The sequence below is a fragment of the Artemia franciscana genome, unplaced genomic scaffold (assembly GCF_032884065.1).
Source record: "Artemia franciscana unplaced genomic scaffold, ASM3288406v1 Scaffold_1375, whole genome shotgun sequence".
Taxonomy (NCBI): Eukaryota; Metazoa; Arthropoda; class Branchiopoda; order Anostraca; family Artemiidae; genus Artemia; species Artemia franciscana.
Genome location: NW_027062806.1, coordinates 161,620 through 183,945, shown reverse-complemented (window position 1 = coordinate 183,945; position 22,326 = coordinate 161,620). Strand labels below are relative to the sequence as shown.

At 33.7% G+C, this 22,326-nt stretch overlaps 1 protein-coding gene across 4 annotated transcripts in view; it reads right to left on the bottom strand.

The window, feature by feature from the left end:
- Positions 1-22,326, bottom strand: part of LOC136042496 (uncharacterized) — a 177,733-nt gene that overhangs the window by 33,972 nt on the left and 121,435 nt on the right. For all 4 annotated transcript variants that reach the window (XM_065727459.1, XM_065727461.1, XM_065727460.1 and 1 more), the window contains exons 12-14: positions 21,391-21,591; positions 13,293-13,598; positions 6,845-7,090 (exon numbers count right to left, since the gene is read on the bottom strand). In XM_065727459.1, the coding sequence (XP_065583531.1) occupies positions 6,845-7,090; positions 13,293-13,598; positions 21,391-21,591 (753 nt within the window). The remainder of the gene's footprint in view (positions 1-6,844; positions 7,091-13,292; positions 13,599-21,390; positions 21,592-22,326) is intronic.

Sequence of the window (22,326 nt, the reverse complement as noted above, 5' to 3'; positions counted from 1 at the left end):
AAATTAGGTATTTTTAACGTGCGACTGGGTGATCGGATCTTAATGAATTCTGATATTTAGAAGGACTTCGTGTCTCAGAGCTCATATTTTAAATACTGACCGGTATAAAGCCTCTGATTTTCCTTTTAAATCAATCTATTGATTCTTAGAATTCTGCTAGAGTTCATGCCATATGAGCTCTTGGCTCTTGTTATGGCTTTGAATTTTAACTATCTAGAAACTCGTAATATTAGAAAAGATTTGCTGTATTTAAGTTACAAATGTGTGTACGTTTCTACTATATTTTTTTACTTCCTTTCTTCACAAGATCTGATTCGGTCTTTATACATAATAAATAGGGCTATTCTACAGAGGTCCTTTTAGAAACTCTGGATTAACCGCAAAAATACCCATAAAAATTGAACTTTTTCTAGTTGTATCCCTAATTGACCTTTAATGATATAAATATGAGAAAGGAATCGCTTGGAACCCAGTTTTTCATTAGTGTGTTTTTTTACATCCATAATTTCTTGCGAGCTGTATGTTTCTCTATATAGTTAGCTTATTGCTAGTATTTCTATCGTAGTTAGAAATATCGAAATATCGGTCACCCGATGATTTTTCGCCAGGAATTTCTTCATCGTTTTATTCTTGATTTCATTTTTTCCCTTTGCTCAGAAATAGTCTCCATATAAACTGTCTTTTTAGTTAGATATATATATATATATATATATATATATATATATATATATATATATATATATATATATATATATATATATATATATATATATATATATATATATATATATATATATATATATATATATATATATATATATATATATATATATATATATATATATATATATATATCTAACTATATTAGATTATTTTTCAGAAGTGGAAAGAAGATTTGGACAATGTTATTCAGATAAATGGCAAGGAAGCTCGAGATCTGGCTATATCTGATGGCAGAATTTCAGAAGATGGGCACGAAAGGGCACGACTACAATTCAAAAGCTGGCCATGCCATAATTTTTGACTATTACACCAACAAAAATTTATTTGTGAGTTCTAGGAATAAATATTGCTACATGTGCTCTTGTGCCAGAACTAAAAAAGTGCCCCCTCCAGATCACTTTTGCTACCTCAACTGGAACGGGTCTTCTTCAGGAATGGAGCAGGATATGATGGTAGAGGGTTTTGTGACCAGTATCTTAATTCATAGGTTACGATATCTAGAATTTATTTGTGATGGAGATTTTAGTGTACATCAACGCCTTATAGAGCGCGTGACCCATGGAAAGGAAATTCTGAAGCATGAATGTTCTAACCGTGTTACTAAAAATTTTACTGGGGAATTATATAGCCTCGCCAAAAATAACCAATTCTCCAAAATCTTGACAAAGAGCTGCATATCAATTCTTACTAAAAATCTTCGTGGTGCAATAAAAAAGAAGCGGAAGATGGGGGTTCTGTTGACAATTCAAAAAATCTACTAAGAAATGTGCCGTCTCATGTATTTGGGGACCATAATAAATGTTCTTCTGGGTGCTGCAAATCAGGCAATGTTGAGGGGAAACTGTCAAGAGTTCCTACAATAGTTAGAGAAGCAGTCAATGACATGCTTCAAAAAGTCATTCGCAAAACCCCCAGCCTATTGATCGAGGCCACCACAAATATAGCAGAGACTTTTATGAGAATTGTTGTCAAATTCTTAGGTCACAAACAGGTTTGCCGTTCCAAGCGGAATTCCCATAGAGTGCGTGTGACAACAGCAGCCCTTGCAAATTCTCTTGGGAATAAGTGGCACTCACACACACATAAGTGTTTTTGGCAGAAGCCCAAGTAAAAGAATCAAGAATTTTTCTGCTAAGTGGGAAAAAATGGTGCAATGTGCAAGGCGTCTGATTCCATCAGACGCCTTGGCAGAAGCCCAAGTAAAAGAATTAAGAATTTTTCTGCTAAGTGGGAAAAAATGGTGCAATGTGCAAGGCGTCTGATTCCATCTTCATATGAAACGCGTGGAGGCAGGTACAAGGCACGTCAATCCAGCAATGGTAGCAGTGTCCGAGGCGAATTGCCAAAAAATGATTCAGAATATGGGCCAAAAGGCCAAACTCCAGATCTTCTGCCTACAGAATTTGAGGCTGCCAAACAATTATATTTGAGAAAAATGGAACCATCTATTGACCAGCTCAAGAAGTTGCCCGTTATTACACCTGGTCAGGCTGATAATCCCAAATGGATTTCTAAAAGAATGGAAACTATTTCAAGCACACGGTTCCATCCTATCTTTTGTTCTTAGGCCTGCCACCCCTTCGGCAAGGCTTGTGAAAGAAATAGTAACAGGGAAACAAATGTATTGTAACTGGCGAATGAATCACGGAGTTGATTGTGAGCCAATTGCAATCACGTGTTTAGAAAGTAAAAAGGGCCAAGTTATTCAAAGATCGAATGATTTTGGCCTTTTTGCTGATAAAGAAATATGGTGGCTTGTAACTTCTCCTGACGGGATATGTGACTCTGGATTTGTTGAAGTTAAAACAATAACAAATATTCAAGCAGACAAAACAATAAAAGAAGCTGCACAAGAAAATTTAGTGAGTAGTTTTCTCCTTAGGTGGGATCCTGTTGAGAGCCGTCTTCTACTCAATAGGGAACATAAATATTTTTACCAAATGCAGGGTCAGGTTAATATCGTAGACAAAGAAACTTGCTTTCTATTTACCTTTGTTGACGAAAATGATTTTGAAATTGTCGAGGTCTAACGTGACACAGAATTCTGGAAAAAGATGTTGCCAAAACTGGACTACTTTTCGGAACATTGCTTACTGCCCAAGCTTGTTAACTCAAGACTCGTACGAAATATGGACGATCGTGAGCTTCCTGAGGTCATAGAAGCTCAAACGAAAATGAAAGCACAAAAAAAAGATGATCTCTGTGAAAAACGGAAAATTGACGAAACTTAATTTTTGTTTTATGTACTTATGTTTACAGGACTTCTAAACAGACTAAAACAGGGTCTATTTTTTCTTTTATTATCCTAAGATCTCTTCTTTTTTTTCTGTCAGTTTTTACACTTCAGTTTTGAATCTGTAAGTTTTATCTCTTTTTTTTTAATGACGCCTAATAGAAACTAACTCACTTTTTTCTCTCCCTCGTCCTCTTGTTTTACTTATCAATATATTTTATTCAACGTTTATTAATAGTGTTTGATTAGTATGTAATTTTTTGTTGTTTTTTTTTTTTTGGGGGGGGGGGGCATTGTACGGAGAAAAAAAATCAGTTATTTCCGTTATACAACCACGGACCGCTTATAACAGTGTTGCTCAGCTGCCCAATTTTCCCCAGCTACAAACCTTTTTCTTTTGTATTCTAATCGTCATCAACTCCAATCAATCTTTTGCATAGCCTTTCAATTCTGAAACCCACCGTGGTTTCAAAAATTCTCTATCAGTTCTACCTTTTATTATTTTATTTATATCTGTGAGTTTGTGTCTGATTAGTATTTGTTACTCGGGGGGGGGGGGGGGTATTTAATGTTTATTAAATACAAAAATAAACTTTTCAACTAAAAGCAAGGAACATCATTAAAACTTAAACAAACAGGAATTATTACGTTTATAGATGCCCCTACTAAATACCTCGCTCTTTACTCTAAAGTTTTTAGAACTTTCAAAAACTTCTGATTCTAAACCGCTCTTGTCCTTTAGAAGTCGATCGGAATTGGGACAAGGAGTCTTACTTTAGCTTAAAGAGCAAATTATGAAGGAGGTAGCAATCCCCCTCATATACGTAATAGTTTCTATTATTTTTAAGTTTTAATGATGCTCCTTACTTCTAGTTAAAAAAAACTTTTTGTATTTAATTTGTGACCGTTTAGATTGTACTTATATCACTATATATAAATTTTCCTTGAAATTCTTTTAGAAGTAAATACAAACCAAAAAACAATAATTCTTATAGAAATAAAATATATGCTCTTTTTTTAACTCTGATATTGTGTTAATTGTATCTCGAGTATTAGGTACAGGTTATTTGTGGGGATTCTTCTTATTTATTTATTTTAGCATATATATAATTATAACCAGCAGAGTTTTATGTCTGCACGCTACTCTGACTCTAGTTAATTCTCCAGACTCTGTTTATTCCGGTTACATAAGAATGATATTGATCACTTCCCAATTTATGTTTGTGTAATCATTTAAAAAAAAATTACTTGTGGTAATTTTACGTTTGTGCTATAAGGGTTTAAATTTTTCTCGCGGTAAAGTTGATTGATGAATGTTATAAATTAGTAGAATTTAGATAAGATGCTAGCAATAATTTGGTTAGTTTGATTATTGAGTCTATGTAGGTTGTCCATTTTACTTCTATTTTTACGCATCTGAAATGATAATTTTACGCATCATTTTGATCATTATCAAAGTTGTAATCAAATGTCAGTCCGAAGAGTTTATCTAAGCACCAAGTTATACCTATTTCTGTTGACGCCGTGTGGAATACAATTTTGTAATTGAAATCGAAGTCTATTGATTTAAATGGGATTAGTAAGATCCCTTGTTTTTTTCTAGGTGATTGTTTTTATTTATTTATTTTTATCTCTTTCTTTTTGTAATTCATTACTCCATTTTTGTCTTGCTATTTATAATGGGTTAAAAATAAATTATTATTAAGCACCCTCCAATTTTTTGGTCAATTAAAAGGAGTACTAGGGTTTTTAATTTTTGTTCAAATGAACCATCTTTGATCTTTTTGGACCATTTGTCCTATTGCGATCAACCCTGGGAAGAAAAGAAAAATAAACACGCATCCGTGATCTTTCTTGTGGCATAAAAATTCCATATTTTTGCAGATGGAAGCTTGAAATCTATGCAGGATCAGATTCTGGTTTTCTGATACGCTGGATCTGATGTTGCGAATTTCAATAAGACTTCTTGATTTTTCAGAAGTGTTTCCTCTTTTTCAGGAATCAGTTGAGTTTTCTCAGGCTAATATCTTTTGATGGGTATCAATAAATCGTATTTATTTGAAATCCGCATAAGTCGACTTTTTAATGTATCTATTTATATCAAAATGTTATTTTAGTTTCGATTACTATTTAGCCGAGCCCCTCCTTACTTACAGTTCGTTATCACGAACTGTAACCGTTTTCCAGCAGCGCACATTTCCACCTAGTGTTTTAATGGTCATCAATTGAAAAAACGATCAGACAATCTTTTGGCTATTTGTTTGAAATATAAACTCGCCATGGATCTAAAATTCTCTATTAGCTCTCTTTTATTTATTTATTACAACCATTGAATGTTTATGAGCTGGTGTTGATTATTATTTGTGGCATAAGGTGATGGAGTTTCTATGGGTATCAGTGAATTATATTTACTTGTTTTTTTTTCGATATTTTCTCATTATTCTAAGATTCGACACAGGAAGTACAATATACACTTTTTGCTTCCAATTTGCTATTTAATACTGCTACTAATAATAATAATAACTCACTGCAGCACCAAGCCGCATGAGGCCAACACAGCTACGCATGCTCCTCCTCCAACCTAATCTATTTAAAGCCTCCGTCTTTACACCCTCCCAGGAAGTTCCCATTTCCTTTAAATCTTTATTTATGACATCCTCCTAACCCAGACAAGGGCGACCTGCTTTCCGTGTAGCCCCATACGGTTGGCCAAAAAGGAAAATCTTCGATAATCGGTCACCTTCAAAAACATAGATAACTTCGAAGACAACACTGCCTTTCCATGACGAAAGTAAAACAGTTCAAAATAGGGATGATACCTTTTTATTGACAGTGAATAGATATAAAATTATTTCACTAGATATTTCGAACACATATACAGTGTTCATCATCAGCAGTAAAAATAAAAGACATGAATAAAAATAAACAAAATTTATACCTAATAAACTAATTACATATAGTTTATTGCTATTATTTTTTTTCACTGCAACAGCGGAGGCAAATCTCCTTGACCTTTTCGGTTCCGGTTAATTAGAATTATCTGACATATTACGTGGACAGAGGTCATAGCTCTTAGGTGAGCTGATATTTACTTTATTTGACCTCAGTAAATTATCATAAATTGAGTTCAATCCAAATTCACCTGTATCTCTGTTTATGGAATTATTCTTGAATAGAATTTTTTTAATTTCGATTATTTCCCTGAAAATTTGCTTTAAACCTTGGTCCCTAGAAATCAAAGAAACATTTTCAAACAAAATAAAATGATTTGGAAAATTAAAGATATATAAAATAATAAATATATATAAAGATATATTATTAAAATATAAAATTTTTATTCATGTCTTTTAGTTTTACTGCTGATGATGAACGCTGTATATGTGTTCGAAATATCCAGTTAAATAATTTTATATCTATTCACTGTCAATAAAAAGGTATATCCCTATTTTGAACTGTTTTACTTTCCTTCAAAATCACTTATCATAGTGCGTCTTTTTTGAGTATTCAAGACTTAGCACTGGGAACCGGAATTAAATTCAATTGTGTATTTTAGCAAATTAAAATTACTGCATGTATGACTCGTCTTGTTTTTCGCCCAACGGAGAATTCTGAAGCTTTCATAAAAATAAAGATAATCTAAAGTATATTTTCGGAAAAAGTGACATTGGACCGAACATACAATATTCTGTATCAAATGGTAGACTGTGGAAGACATAGAAAAATATGCACTTATAGTGTTTTACCACATAAATCGTTTTTACACCTAAAAAAGGAATATAAGGGATGGATAAAAATGTGTGTTACTGATTTTGCTATTGACTTTTAACTAATTAAAGCACAATAAATATTACGCGCATAAAAAATATGAGAAGAAGAAAAATATATTACCTGATGTTGTTTATTTACCATATCCACAACTTTGTCATAGCAAACATCATCCATGTCTATTAGCATCTGATCAGGATTTACAGCTTTAATACCAACACATGTTGTTTCAAGTGGAACTGGCCGATACCGTCCATCGAAATAAAATAGCCCATTTGATTTGACTCTTAAGAATCGAGCCACATCAATGTAGTTTGGAAGTGTTGCAGATAGTCCAACAATTCTGATCATGTTCTCAGAGGCTTCAACCTAAAATTTATTGGCAAAAAAAAGTCAAGTTTACACATTATTAAGCTGAATAATATTGCAAGCTTCCTTACATACAGGTGAAGTTTTTAAAAGGCCTGCCATCTAACGATCCTACTCTATCCTACGTGATTTCACTTTTTTGATCTTCGACCTTTCAGTACTAATATGCCAAATTCAAGCCCCGCTGTATCAAGCATCTAAGGTTGCAAGCATCTAAGTAGTCAAGAAGCGTCTTTAATCTGACACGATACGACAATATTACCCATCACGCTGTCTGCTAATATCTTCGATTCAAGAGAAGGCAATTCTTAGTGTATGGCTATCCATCTAGGGTCAAACAAAATATATGTCAACCCCAAATGAGGTGGGGAGAGGTTATAAGAAGGATTTAAAGGATATTGGAACATCTTGGGAGAGGTAAAGTGGGAAGCTTTGAACAAATTCGAATGGAAGAGAAGCGCGTATAGCTGTGTTGGCATTAGGCGGTTTGGCACTACAGTAAGTTGCCAGTAGTAGTAACAATTAAAGTCTGAATTTTAATTCTGTTTTTTTATCACTGAAAACAAATTCTTTTTTATTACTGATTATACGATGGAAGGTTAGATGGTACGGTGAGCTATGCAGCTAGATGGCATTAGCCAGAGTAGGTAAATACGTTAATTTAAAGGATTTGTGACTGCACCAGGGCTAGGATTTACCAATAGGCCCACTAGACCCAGGTCTACAATAGGCTCATGAGACCCAGGCTTAGGGTTGTTTTCACTAATTGATACTATTTTTTCACCTTACAGCACCGTTAATACATATATCATTCCTGATGATTCGTCTGCTCACTGCATAATCATTGCTTATTTTCCGCTATATTTCCCGTATAATAAAAAAAGTCGAACAAAGCGTCGAGACTTTTCGCATGAAAGTTTGTAAAATTTAACAGAAGGGCTTGATGACGCTGAGTGGAATCCAGCAATCAATGAAAATAATCCCAATCAATCCCAAGGTAAAATTTATGATATACTGATTGAAAAGCTTGATCAATTTTGCCTGTATCGAATTTCGATTGGAAAGAGAAATGCTGTAGGAAAGCGTTGGGTAAATGAGACCCTTTTGAGGTTGATTAATAAAAAAAAAACCGTTTATATAAAATCAAAATGAAGTATCCCACAGAAATAAATATTTTGCGTTTTAAAAATTATAGAACATGTTGGTAAGGACTCTCAGAAAAAGGGAAAGAGCTTATTATGAAAATTCATTTCAAAATTCTGATTGTCCCCGGAAAACTTGGAGTTTGATCAAGAATAAAATTGGACAAAATAAACAGTTGTCGCAAGCCGAGGCAATCTATGAAATAAACAGTGAAGAAGTTAGAGGACCGCAAGCTGTTGCTAATATGTTTAGTGATTATTTTATTGGCGTTGGACAATTTATCGTTACTGCAGAAATAGATTTTTCTTTTCGCAGGATACATAAATATTATTTCCCTCCCTCTGAAGGTACGAGCATAATTCTGGCCCCAGTCAGTTTAGCAGAATTCCACAAGGATATTAAAAATATAAAAAGTGGTAATTCAGTGGGATATGATGGACTATCACCAAAGTTGTTAAAAAATATTGCTGGAGCGATTTCTGAACCACTTATTCATATTTTTAATTCATGTATCAGTTCAGGTATGTTTTCTAGTAGATGAAAAATTACCCGGGTAATTCCTTTACAAAAAAAGTGATAAATTTGGTGCAAATAATCATCGTCCCATCGCAATTTTATTGCCTTTATCTAAAGTGTTTGAAAAAATTTCAAAAGAAAGGATTTCTAATTATTTGGATAAGATATTTTTTTACTAATACCATTTAGGGCAAGCCATTCGACAAAACACACAGTTGCAGCTTTTTTACTAGAATTAAATGATTGTTTAGATAATGATTTTCATATGGCTACCGTTTTCTACGATGTTAAGAAGGCATTTGACACATTAAACCATGAAATTCTTTCTAACAAAATGGAAAATGCAGGCATAATAGGGATAGGACTAAACTTATTAAAATCATACCTGTGTGGACGTAACATTGCGGCAGATGTTGATGGAAAACTCTCTAATTTAAAAAACCTTAATGATATTGGTGTCCCTCAAGGTTCAGTATTAGGTCCGCTCTCATTTTTAATTTATATCAACGATCTTCCGCAAAGTTTGCAGGGGAATATTAGCCTTGCTGCTCTATTTCCAGATGACACATGTATATCTGTTAAAACGAGGGATTCAACTACATTAATTGAAAAATTTATTATAACTATTACTTCAGTTAATCGGTAGTTTGCTTCTAATGATCTAGTACGAAATTTTACTAAAACTGAATTTATGGTTTTTGGGCGTTCAAAACGTGCCACTCAATTGATTTCTTGTCAAGAGCTTCAGGTTAAAGAGAATAACATTTTTAGGGTTCAGTAATATAGTTATTTAGGAGCTTTTCTTGATCCGTTGTTGTGTTTTCGTAATCACATTGATCATTTAAGGGTTAAACTAGCTCAAAATATTGGGTCGATGTACCATGTGAAAAATATTTTTCCATTTTCCATACTAAAAATATTTTAACACTCTAATAGCTTCGTACGAGAATTACTGCTCAATTTTTTATATTAATACCTTTTGGACGCATTTAAAACAATTACAGGTACTACAAGATAGGGCAGTAAGAATACTTGGAGATTTTTTACATCGACCATCAAAACTTGGAAATACGTTTGAAACAAAAACGATGTTCTTTTTCCTAAATTTGTCAGATTTATAACGTATACGTGATGTAAATATTTCCTTATTGCATTTTGAAATTCAAAATCATAAAAATTATTTCTATTATAAATCTCTGTTGTTTTTGCCCTCTCGTTTGGCTTCTCGGTGGGCAGAATTATACTTGATTCCTTTTGTAAGATGTGAAAAGTCAAGGTTTTCACTTAGGTACCTAATGCCGTTCATTAAAAATAAATATAGGCAGATTGATCAATCCCAAAAATCTCAGCTGTATTTAAAGAAGCGTTTATTAAAGATTGTTTTTTAATATTTTTTTTTATTTACCTTTAATGATGGAATTAAAAAGAATTTTGATATTTTTCTTTATGTTTTTTGTTTTGGCTCAACGATGGGACGGCCTCCCATGCCCCTCCTGCCCAGCATTGCTTTTCTCCCTTCTTTTCTTTTATTTTTGTTTTCTAGGTTTTTGTTGTTATTGTTTCTTTTCTGTAAATTTTATTAATTTTGCTATTATTACTATTATTATGACGAGATGTTTTGCGCATGTCCAATCATTTACACGCCCGACCTTACGAGCTTTGCTCTCAGTTGGGAGTTAATGTTTTTTTATTTTTAAGTATATTAAATAAACTGTCTAAGTATTTATCTAAATATCTCTTATGGTATAAATACAGAGCGGCAAAAACGCTCAGGCCTAAAAGCGCCAATTTAGCCCTGGCTACACCTGAAGAAAATAAAACTCAAAATTAGGTCCTAGCTACACATGAAGAAAATGAAACTTAAAAGAATTGGATCTTCAGCGCTTTATCTGATTGCAATCTGAAGAGGGCAGTAACTCTATTTACATTCAAATTGGGCATTTTGATTTTTATTATCATTCTGTTTTTCTTAGTGTTCAATATCCTGCTTTTGAAAATCATTTAATTTTAGTTTTTTGTAGTTTATGGCTTTGATCTTTTTTATATTTTCTTATTAGGTTCGTACTGCTATTTCTTTGTTATTTTAGTTTTGCTTTTTTACGCTAAAGCCTCAATGTCTTCTGAGCTTTCTTGACCAGAAATTTTATTTAGCAGTTTTTTTTTACTTTTGTTTTATAATGGTTGATCAATCCATCAAATTTTAATCAAATTTTAATAAGAGGCCTTAGGTATTTTATTAAAATTACTCTTATTTAAACTAAAATTACGACCACCACATACAAAATTGTTTTTTGTTTTTTTCTCTAATTGTCTATAAATATAAGAGGGGTGAATGAAAAAATTAGCCATTTTATTACCAAAAGTAATTTATAATAGTGCTTTTTCCAGTACGTTTCTTAAGCTTTGACAGATATCCAGGAGTTGATCAACAGAGATGAGTTCTATAAATATATAAATATATATATATATATATATATATATATATATATATATATATATATATATATATATTATATATATATATATATATATATATATATATATATATATATATATATAATATTAAAAAAATTTCTATTAGATGAAAGATATAGATACACCAAAAGATTTTGAGGCGTCCAACCATGTAAACTTTAGATAATACCATTAAAACAGACAGACAAATCTCTTTTCTAGTCCTACAGATCAAAAGAATATCATCCACATACGTGAGATAAGAGATATTTAGTGAAACAAAAATGTCAGTAATCTTTACCGTGGGCGACACACCTCCGCCACAAAATATTTCCTCAAACCGTCAGACAAACTTACACCTTGCATGGCGCAATCAACTTGGTGTAAACTACAGATCAAAAGAATATCATCCACATACGTGAGATAAGAGATATTTAGTGAAACAAAAATGTCAGTAAATGAGTTAGATAATATAGAAGGAGATAACGCATAAATTAAAGATAGAAGAGGAAAGGGTCACGCCTTCCCAGATACCACACCAGCGTTGTCAACACCGTAAAAAACTGTACCAGTTTTCCAACTAAAATTGTTTCGCAAAAGGTTAATTTGTACCACCTGATTAGCACGTTAAAAAATTGACATAAAAAGAAGAATAATATAGAATGATACCTGAATAGATATACGAGTGTGAAAAGAGCAGTTAAAACCAAAATATACACGAAAATCTTTATTGTAATGAAAAATATCCAAATGTACCACATTATGCCAGGATTTCTAAATTGTACCAAAAACGGTAGCTAAATTGTAGCCGCATTGGCAACACTGCTCCACACAGCACTGCTATTGCAGAGTCTGTTTGCAGATAGGACATATTCTTAAATATTAAGGTGATTATGTTGTGAAGTAACCTTGACAGCACAATACTTTTAGCAATAAAATTATCAATTCTTCCCGTCTTCCTCAATATGTTTTAAATCTGAGTTTAAAAACAAACCCTTCTACATTATACTTTTACTCGGTTGAACTAAAGAGCAAAAACAAATAAAAGACTAGTGGAGAATCAACATAGTGGAACAGACTATAATTAATATAACTGATCAATTGCGAAAACATTTGATGTACCTGTGCCATATCATCATCAGATTTCTTTGGTTTTTTTAATCCTTTTGATTCTTATATTTAGCTTTAACAATTTTCTGGGTAATCTGATACGATATTTTTTCTCTCACTCGCTCTCTCTTTCTTACTCGGTCTTTTTCGGTATAAATTCATACAACTAACAATACCTACCTTGTGTCATACCATCAATCAGATGATTGATGACATGTACCTGTGCCGTATCATTATGAAGCTTGTTTGGTTTCTTTAATCCTTTTAATTCCTATGTTTGGCTTTTAAATTTAGCTTTAGAAATTTCCTGAGTGACGTGATATGGCATTGTTCTTTTCTCACTCTCCTCTCTCTCTCTCTCTCTCTCACACACACTCGCGGTTCTTTTTTTTTTTACCTAAATTCATACAACTAACAACAACTGCCTTTTGACATACGACCAATCGGACCATTGGTGACGCGTACCTGTGCCATGTCATCATCAGATTTTCTGGGTAATGTGATACGGCATTTTCTCTCTCACTCGCTTTCTCTTTCTTACTCAGTCTTTTTCGGTATAAATTCATACAATTAACAACACTTACCTTGTGTCATACCATCAATCAGATGATTGATGACATGTACCTGTGCCATATCATTATAAAGCTTGTTTGGTTTCTTTAATCCTTTTAATTCCTATGTTTGACTTTTGAATTCAGCTTTAGAAAATTCCTCGGTAACGTGATATGGTATTGCTCTTTTCTCACTCCCCCTCTCTCTCTTTCTCTCTCTCTCACTCGCTCTTATTTTTTACACAAATTCATAAAACTAACAACAACTGCCTTTTGTCATACGACCAATCGGATCATTGGTGACGTGTACCTGAGCCTTGTCATTATCATGCTTGTTTGGTTTCTTTAATCCTTTTAATTCTTGCGTTTTAATATATAGCAAAGGTGAACTTACACCATTTTTATTATTTTGAATTTCTCTTAAATACCTGTCTGAGAGTCCTGGCAACTAGGGCTTCTATAACAGGTCCAAGATCACCATGCAAAAGGTGAACTTCGTCAATAATAAGTAATTTAACAATTTGGGTCAGCGCGATATCTGAACTTATTTTACGAGTAACCTCGTCCCATTTTTCGGGGGTTGTTACAAGCATCTGAATCTCGGCTATTTCGGAATCTGTAAACTGCATGTCTCCAGTTAGTTCACGAACAGAGATACCAAGCGGTCCAAGCTGTTTTGAAAAATATCTAGCCATTGCTGCTGCTAAGGCTGTCACAGGAGCGACATACATAAACTGAAATAGAACAAAGTAATGCCACACTATGAAGCAACCTTTCAGATTGAGGTTTGAGGAAGCAAGGTTTTGAAACTCTTTGGCAATGACTCTTTTTTCCTCCTTCTTTCAATTAATCATACTTGAGAAGAACTTTCTCTTATTTTTAAGAGCCAACCAGAAACATATACAAGGATGTATTCAGTGGTGCCGTTCGAAAGGAGGAGGGGGGCTTCAAAGTCTTAAAAAAATAGTAATCATGAGCATTGGAATTCCAGGAGGGGAAAGAAGACCTAAAGGCGAAAAGTAGATGTGCTATTATAATTTCTTTTTTTAATCGTCATTGCGAAGACGAAAGTTTATACCTAACTAGTGAAAACCAATTAATTTTTGAATTTTATCGTAATCGTACAGTCCAAGATCTCTTTAAAGATCTTAAAATAGTCAGTTGCAAATTCCTTGAAGTGTTTTTTAATGTCCGAATATTGATACTAGATTATGTTTCAGACTTTGACCGTTTTCAGTCCTGAAGTAAAATTTTCAACGTGAAAAAAAATCCCAAGGGACCGATTTCGGACTTTAAGAACAATATGCACATTCCAATTATGTACATCCGTGAGGGAACACCTTCAAGAAAAGCCCTTAGTAAGTTTGTGATTTTGATATGATTTGTCCTTAATTTCCCCAATTTTCGTTTAGTTCAAGTTTTTTTTTTCGACATATTTGCAATAACCAATTTAAAAAAAAGATTTTGTAGATACATTTTTGTAGAAAAATTTACATGTTTACACCTTCTTGAAACCAGAGAACAAGAATTTCAATCCTTAGTCACCTCAGAGCCAAGTAAGAGACTTCAATCTGTGTGATTGGAAGCCCGTTTGAAGGGTCATTACACTGGTTTCAAATCCCCCTCCCCCCAACAAGTTCACACATAGAGTCCTGTTGAACATCTTTCAGCTCATACACCTCCAGAAATTATTTAAGTACGGGTCCTAAAGGGCAGAACATTGATAACTGAAAACACTTAAAATTATGGCCCAACGGTATTCAGTAAATACCTATTTCACATATGGTTGTAATCCCTACCAAATTAGTTTTGTAGACTTTTAAGCTTGCTAATTAAAAATCATAGGCTAACATCACAATTTAGATTTTAAACATCAGAACACGCTAAGAACTTATTTCAAAAATATTGGATATGTCCTAATTTCTGTGAAATATTTTGTATACAGAATTTGTTCCCCAAAGTATCTTGACTGTGAATTATTGTATTTAAGGGATATTTTATTTGGCAACGGGTATCCAATAAAATTTACAAATGAAAAAACAAAAAAGATAAAGTAAGCATGAAACAAACAAAAACAAAAAAAGTTTAGTCACGAAAAGATGTCCACTCCGACAGTCCCCCTAATATTGCAGTATAAAAATATTGGATATGGCATACCATGTCAAAATCAGGGTCACGAGAGGATATCCACTGCAATAATCCCCCTAATATTCCAAAATAGAAGTCCAATAGTAACCTTATTTTGTGGTTATTCCTATAAAAACTAATATTGCCCTGTTTCTATTATTACTCAACTTTGAGTAGAATTGTGTTGCGAGAGCAACACTTTGGTTTTGTCCCGTTTTTTTTTGTTTTTTTTTGTTTTTTTTTTCTATGCCGCCGATCTCAGCTTATTCCTGGAAACTGGTAAGGGTCTAACCTGTGCGGTTTTTACGGAAAGTGTGGACCTCAGGCCGGATTGATGAATATGACATTACATTTTGGAAAGCTCCGTAGAACTCTTGCCTGGGGCCAAAAAGGATGGTTTTTGCTTGTCCTCGAGCCAGAGCCTATTGTGTGGCGAAGTGAAGTGGAGTTATATAGCCTATGTCAGAGAGGAGTATCTGAAGTTGTGCAGCCAAGCTTTCGTTTCATCAAACCATGTTTCTGCTTTCGAGTGGAAAGCTCCGTTCTAGCAGGAAAGCAGGCAGGCACCAGTTTCAAATTGAAGATGGACTAAAATCTATAAGTGTTAAATATATGCGGTAGTTCCCCGGCCCCACAGCCAATATATCTTCTTTGAGTGATAAATAGAAAAATTTACAGAAACAAAAAAGTGCGATTTTCCCACGGGTCCGAAAGTGCTGCCATCTATTGTTTCTAGCCATTTCTGTTCGTGATTTCAGCTGACTTTACCATTCTTTTTTTCTACTTGGGATTGCAATAGAGAAATGGTATCAGATATACCTCTTAAACTTTAAAAGTTCTCTCATTGCTAAAGAAATTAGAGCTTATCCTTTGCTCCTTTCTAAGTGGTGGTGTTAGAAAGTTGGCCTCCGGCAAAAAAATCAACTTTTGAACTAAGACAGATAGAATTTTTTTTCAATGACAATCGATAGACCTTGATGAGCTGATCAAAGTATATGTCATCCATATTTTGTTACAAAAATTCCTTCATGACATACACCAGTTTGAAAGTTTCAAGGGGTTGACAACTTCAGTGGTAAGGTACACACTTGAACCAAAAATAGGCCGATACCAATTATGAGATATGTAGGGGACTTCCAAGCAACAGTCGATTATTAGCTTATAATCATCTTTGGCAATGAGGGGTTTGCAACTTTTGCCGAATGGTGTACCTATTATCTGTTTCTGGTGTAATTGATGGTAAGAACAACTTGGTTCCCGATTGTAAGACATGTAGGGGAGTTGTAAGTAATAATCGGCTGTTAGGCTACAATGACTTCAGCGACAAGGGGTTTGGAACTTTTGCTAGTTGGTGTACCCATTATTTGTTTCCGGTGAACTTGGATGTATATCCCGGGAGAGGGACTTGTAAGTAAGAATCGGTTGCTAGAGGAGGCTCACGAGGGGCTACAAATTTGTGCAAATTGGTACACATCTATGGAATCAGGGACCCATAAATTTCCTGTAATGACTCGCCATCCAATAATAAGCGATCCTGGATGGCGAGTCATTACAGGAAATTTATGGGTCCCTGATGGTATTTTGATCCTGAAAAGTTACAGATAGCTTTATAATACCAACTAGATTACATAAGATAATGTTCCAAGTTTCCATCCGTCACGATGTCTACGATTGAAAAGGATAAAGTTCAACCGGCTGCAAAGTGACATTTAGGGGCCTAGTAAGTAATAATCGGCTGTTAGTGTGGACCTCGGGCCGGATTGATGAATATGACATTATATTTTGGAAAGCTCCGTACGACTCTTGCCTGGGGCCAAAAAGGATGATTTTTGCTTGTCCTCGAGCCAGAGCCTATGGTGTGCAAAGGATAAAGTTCAACTGGCTCCAAAGTCAATTTAGTCCCTTCTTCCAATATTTTTTTTTTTTTTCAACCCTGAGGAATAGCCTTTGATCATCTGATTACTGATTGTGTTATTCTTTGTCTCTCACGGAAGAGGGACTTGTAAGCAAGAATGGGTTGCTAGAGAAGGTTCATGAGGGTCTACAAATTTGTGCAAATTGGTGCACATCTATGGTATTTGATCCTGAAAAGTTACGGATAGCTTTATAATACCAACTAGATTATATAAGATAATGTTCCAAGTTTCCATCCGTCACGATGTCTACGATTGAAAAGGATAAAGTTCAACTGGCTGCAAACTCAATTTAGTCCCTTTTTCCGATATTCTTTTGCTGTTGTTTTTTCAACGCTGAAGAATTTGATCATGTGATTACTGATTGTGTTCTTCTTTGAATATGCCGTTTTGAAAGCTTTGATAGTTTTGACAACTTCAGCATTTAACCGATATCGAAGAAACAAAACCAAAGTGTTGCTCTCGCAACACTTTAATCGGCAAAGCCGGACAAAGGTTGCCGCAACACTTCACGTTGCCCAGGCAACGTAGGTCTAGTTCTTAATAACATTTATTGGCTAATATAACAACTGTTAATATAATAATAATAATAATAATAATAATAATAATCTATTTGAGCCCTCTATACATACAAAAGTGCACTTAGAGGAGTATGGAAAAGAAAACTACATAATAAAAACACTTACAATGACTCACAAACGATAAATACAGCAGTTAAAAACAAAATGTACTACTGTAAATAAGAAATAAATAGAATTTTTTTTCTGAATTTAACATATTTTAACAAACCGTAAAGAGCGAATTTAAAACAAGCTGAAATTAGTAAAATGAAAAATCTAAAACCAGCAGAACTTGCAATAAAAGAAGAAAAAATAATCTTAAACAAGCTAAAAAAAAACAAAAAAAAAAACAAAAATGACCATGAACAATGAGCCAAACTTAAAATAAATTGAAAGGACGAAACATAAAACTGAAATTTAATACGAAAAGCCAAAAAGTTAAAACAGAATTTAACACAAAATGCATAAAACATCAAGGTTTTTTGCGCTTTCAATACCCTTAAAGGGTGAGCGATCTTGATGATAATTACACAATCAAATTTATATTATCAGAGAAACTCTTTTGCAGATATTTCAAATACCAATGCACAAAAAAGGTAAATTTTGTATTACATTCAAGACGAATGATCACAGGACAGGTATGTGTTAATTTTTTTTTTTTTTTGTTCTGCCCGTTTTTTTTCAATAGTGATTGTTTCGAATCATAGTCTTAGAACATCGTCATTCAAATAGAAATCATGAGTTCTATTGTCCTTCTTAAGTAGCAAAAAGGATTGTGCCACAGAAAAGTCACGTTTTATGTCATTTTGTGGCAGAAAACAGCAAGTCTGCTTCAAAGAGGGGAAAAAGTCTGTCGATGGAAAGTTCCAAGATAGGCAATCGATTTGAAATTATGGAAATCTATATATTGGCCATCACAAATACATAGAAAGAAATGCCGCACGGTGATGAATTCAGTCTTGAGGATTCACGCACTCAACACAAAAAATGTTAATGCATAGTTTTATTTTAAAGCTTCATTTAATTAAAATGCATTTAAAGCTTGACAAAATCATATACAATTATGGTATATTTCCACATCCCCTACTAGGGAGGAGGGCCGGTGGGTCATTATGTAGATAGAAAGTGTGCCTTGTTCCTCAGAAAGTGCTTTTTCAAACCTCAAATCTCCCTTCATTCCTGGGAATAGTTTTGGACTCACCTGTAAAATAGGTGCTGCAAGGTCATAGCTCCTCTCTTATTGCAGATATGTTTTTCTTTGTAGCATAAAATATTATGTTCAAATGCTTACCAACGCAAAAACAGGAGACGCTGGGGAGGTAAGTCATAGTGACACCAGAAAATTTTTCAGGAGTGGGGACCAACCGCTACCTGTATATTTGTTTTTACAATGACTTTAATAGGAATATTTCCAATTTTCTTTTTTCGTATCCATTATTCAATATTTTCTAATTTCCCAGGAGAAGGAGAAGGAGAAGGGAATAGGAGGAGGTACTGAAAAAAAGGGGGGGGACTAACGTCTAATTTCCCTTTATCTCCAGAAATATTTTGGTACTGCAGGGTGTAAATACCCTTCTTATAGCAGATTACTTTTTTCTGTGTAGCATAGAAGACTGCATTAATGTACCTAGGAAAACAGATCTTGGATAGATGGAGGGCATCTAGATCACCGCTAGGAAATTATTCAGGAGGGGGATGGGGTACGTGGAAACAGGAGTTTTTGTTTTTACCAAATTTTGAACGGAATGATTATCTACACTGTTTTTAATGTCATACATAGGACATTTACCCGAAGGGGCACAGAGGGTCCCTCGTCCACCTATCAAGGTCCATGACAGACATATGTAAAAATGATTTTTTTTTTTTTTTTTTTTTTTTTTTTAGGAAACTCGCCTAAATAACCTGGGACACGATTACCTTAAAGTCAATTTTTGATATTTCATGCCATGCCTCTACAAAAAAAAGTCACTTTTTCAGGGATGATTATTATCCCCTAAGTATATTCCTACAAATATTCAGAAATGTCACTTAAGGGATGGGGGGTAGTGGTGATGGAGAGAAGCCAGTGTGCAGAGAGTATTTTTTCATTAAAAAATTCCTTTTTTTTTGTTATTTTCGCTGAAAAAAATTCTTGCAAATTGTACCCCACCCGAGATTCAGAAAAATGTAATTTTAGCCCGAACAGAACCAAAGTGTTAGAGAGCCAAAGATTATGAGAACTATTGAAGGGGTATATATGTAGCCTCCTAGTCTCAGAGGCTATACTGACGTGCATTATATCATTCGTCACTGATGAGTGAAAAAGATTTGTTTACCATGTCTCAAGAATGGAAAACCTTAATGATGTGAATTTGCTTTAAACAATAAAATTCGATTGCGTATTTACTGCATTTCTAAATACTTTCAGCATTGCGTTATGGTGCTATTCTCTATACGGATCTATATACTATATAAGGAACAATTTCTGCTTGTGTCAAGTTTTAATGTCACTCGTTACTTCCCTGGGATTTTTTTTCTTTTTTTTTTTAAATCAATTTAGTAGTTTTATTAGTCTAGTTTGAAATAATTTTTTCCGTAATTTCTTTGTTTATGTCCATCCATTCAAACGTTTATGAAATCAATTGCCTAATCTTTTAATTAAAGCCTTTTAAAAGGTTTGATGGGCAGCAATCCCGCCCCCCTTTTCCTTAATATTAGTAATTTATTTGAGTTTAAAAGAAGTTTTAGGCCCCCTCGATGCTTTACAGGGAAAGATTTAGCTTTCAGTTTATTTAATACTTTAAAAGGATCATTCCATTATCCCCAAGATTATTCTGTCTAAAAAGAATACTGATTTCCAAAAACAGTAATTCAATTATATACATTCACGCCCGTTTAATATAACATATAATAAGCTTTAACCAAGATCTAAGTGATTTAAAATATGTACTAAGACAAAAATAAAACAGGATCATAGTCAAGGCCGTATCCACGGGGGGGGGGGACCCCGCAAGGCGGTACCTCCCGAAATGTTTGCCTGATTCAAAAACGTAATAAACATGGATATAAACGAATTTTTTATGCGTTTTTGAACTTTGTTTATGTAAGCCCCCCCCCCCGAAAAAAAAATTATGGATACGGCCAGGATCATACTTTTATAGACTTCCTCAAAATCTGGAATGATAGATTAGCAAAAGAAGGGTGTTCGAGAACACACTTGCACCTAAATTCATGAGACAGTGGCAGATTTCTAATTGATTTTACATTGTGTCCTCTCCATTATGATGGAGAACAGATATCCATGTAAAACTGAAACCCTTTTACTTCATCACACACTAGTCTCTTAGAAGCTCAATTTATCCAAAACAAAACCCATGGTTCTGACTTTTGCTTGAGTTTTCGAAATCTTATCAGAATTTCCTCATATTTTTTCTGAACTTTCAGACTTCATACCAGATTCTCCAAGTTAGAGGCCATATCTACAAAAACTCTTTAATAACGTTAATTGCTAACTTAAATTAGATTAGTTTGTATTCTTGCTCCAAACAAAGACACTCGATTTTTTCACCTGGGACAAAATGGGACATGAGAGTAGGGAGGGGAAGTTTATAAAGAAAATGACATTCCAATATCCCGGAGATTCACCGGAAAAGGTATTTATTTTGAATTTTAAGACAACCAATGAGCCATCTGGACCATCACAGAACATGAACTGTAATTTCGATAAATGACCGTATAACCTTGAATGATAATCAATTTACCCTTAAATCGAAGTTAAATTGAAGAATGTCCCCTTTGAAACCAAGCACAATATTTTCGTCGACCATCATAGAGCTGAAGGCATTGGCCTATTATCATTCGCCGTATTACTCTATTATTACTAATTGCCTACTATATGGTCTACTATTACTCACTAAGAAATCTAAGCAAGTTAATCAAAGCTTTACCTTAAATTTGTCCTTCTGTATAACATCATTCACAATGTGTTGTTTAATTTGATGTACGACTGTGAGCATCGCAATGTTGGTTTTTCCCGCTCCAGTTGGTGCACATACTAACAAGTTCTCATTTGTTTCATAAGCTTGAGAGAAAACGATTGACTGGATAATGTTCAAGCTTTTAAAGCCGGCAAAAGCCGCTTGTCCAAACTTAAATTAAAAAGAAGACAAGAATAGATGGAAAATTTTTAGATTTGCGGATTTGCAATTTTTTAGATTTGCAGATACAAATCTAAAGTATTTTACCGATGTTCTCACACAAAAAAGTGTCACTAATGGCATTGACATACTATGAGAAATCTATATATATAAAAATAAGTTGTCTGTCTGTCTGTCGAGTGACGTCATTATAAGTCCGCATATGACGTCTGAATTTTTCATAAACTAAAAAATGTAAAAACTACAAAAAAGAAATAAAAAGAAAATACTAAAAACTAAAAAAAAAGTAAAAAACTAAAAACTAAAAAAGAAAAAAAAGGTAAAAACTACAAAAAAAAAAAACTAAAAAGAAAGAAAAACTAAAAACTAATAAAAAAAACTAAAAACTGAAAAAGAAAAAAAAAGAAAACAAGGGAAAAAGGAAAAGTTGGTGAGGGTGCAAAGCGCCCCCACCAACTAGGTGTTGGGGTGGCGCGAAGCACCAGTTCAACACCTAGTGTTAGGATATATATTTCAGAGAACTAGCATACCTTATCGAATCTTAAATATATATTTTTTTTTAAATCCGTTATAGTCTCTACGTTGTAGAAGATTAAAATTAAAAAGAAAACAACAATAGATGCAAATCTAAAGTATTTTACCGATGTTGGCAGACAAAAATATGTCACTAATTGCATTGATATACTATGGGAAATTTATAAATATAAAATTTCAACATCAGTTTAA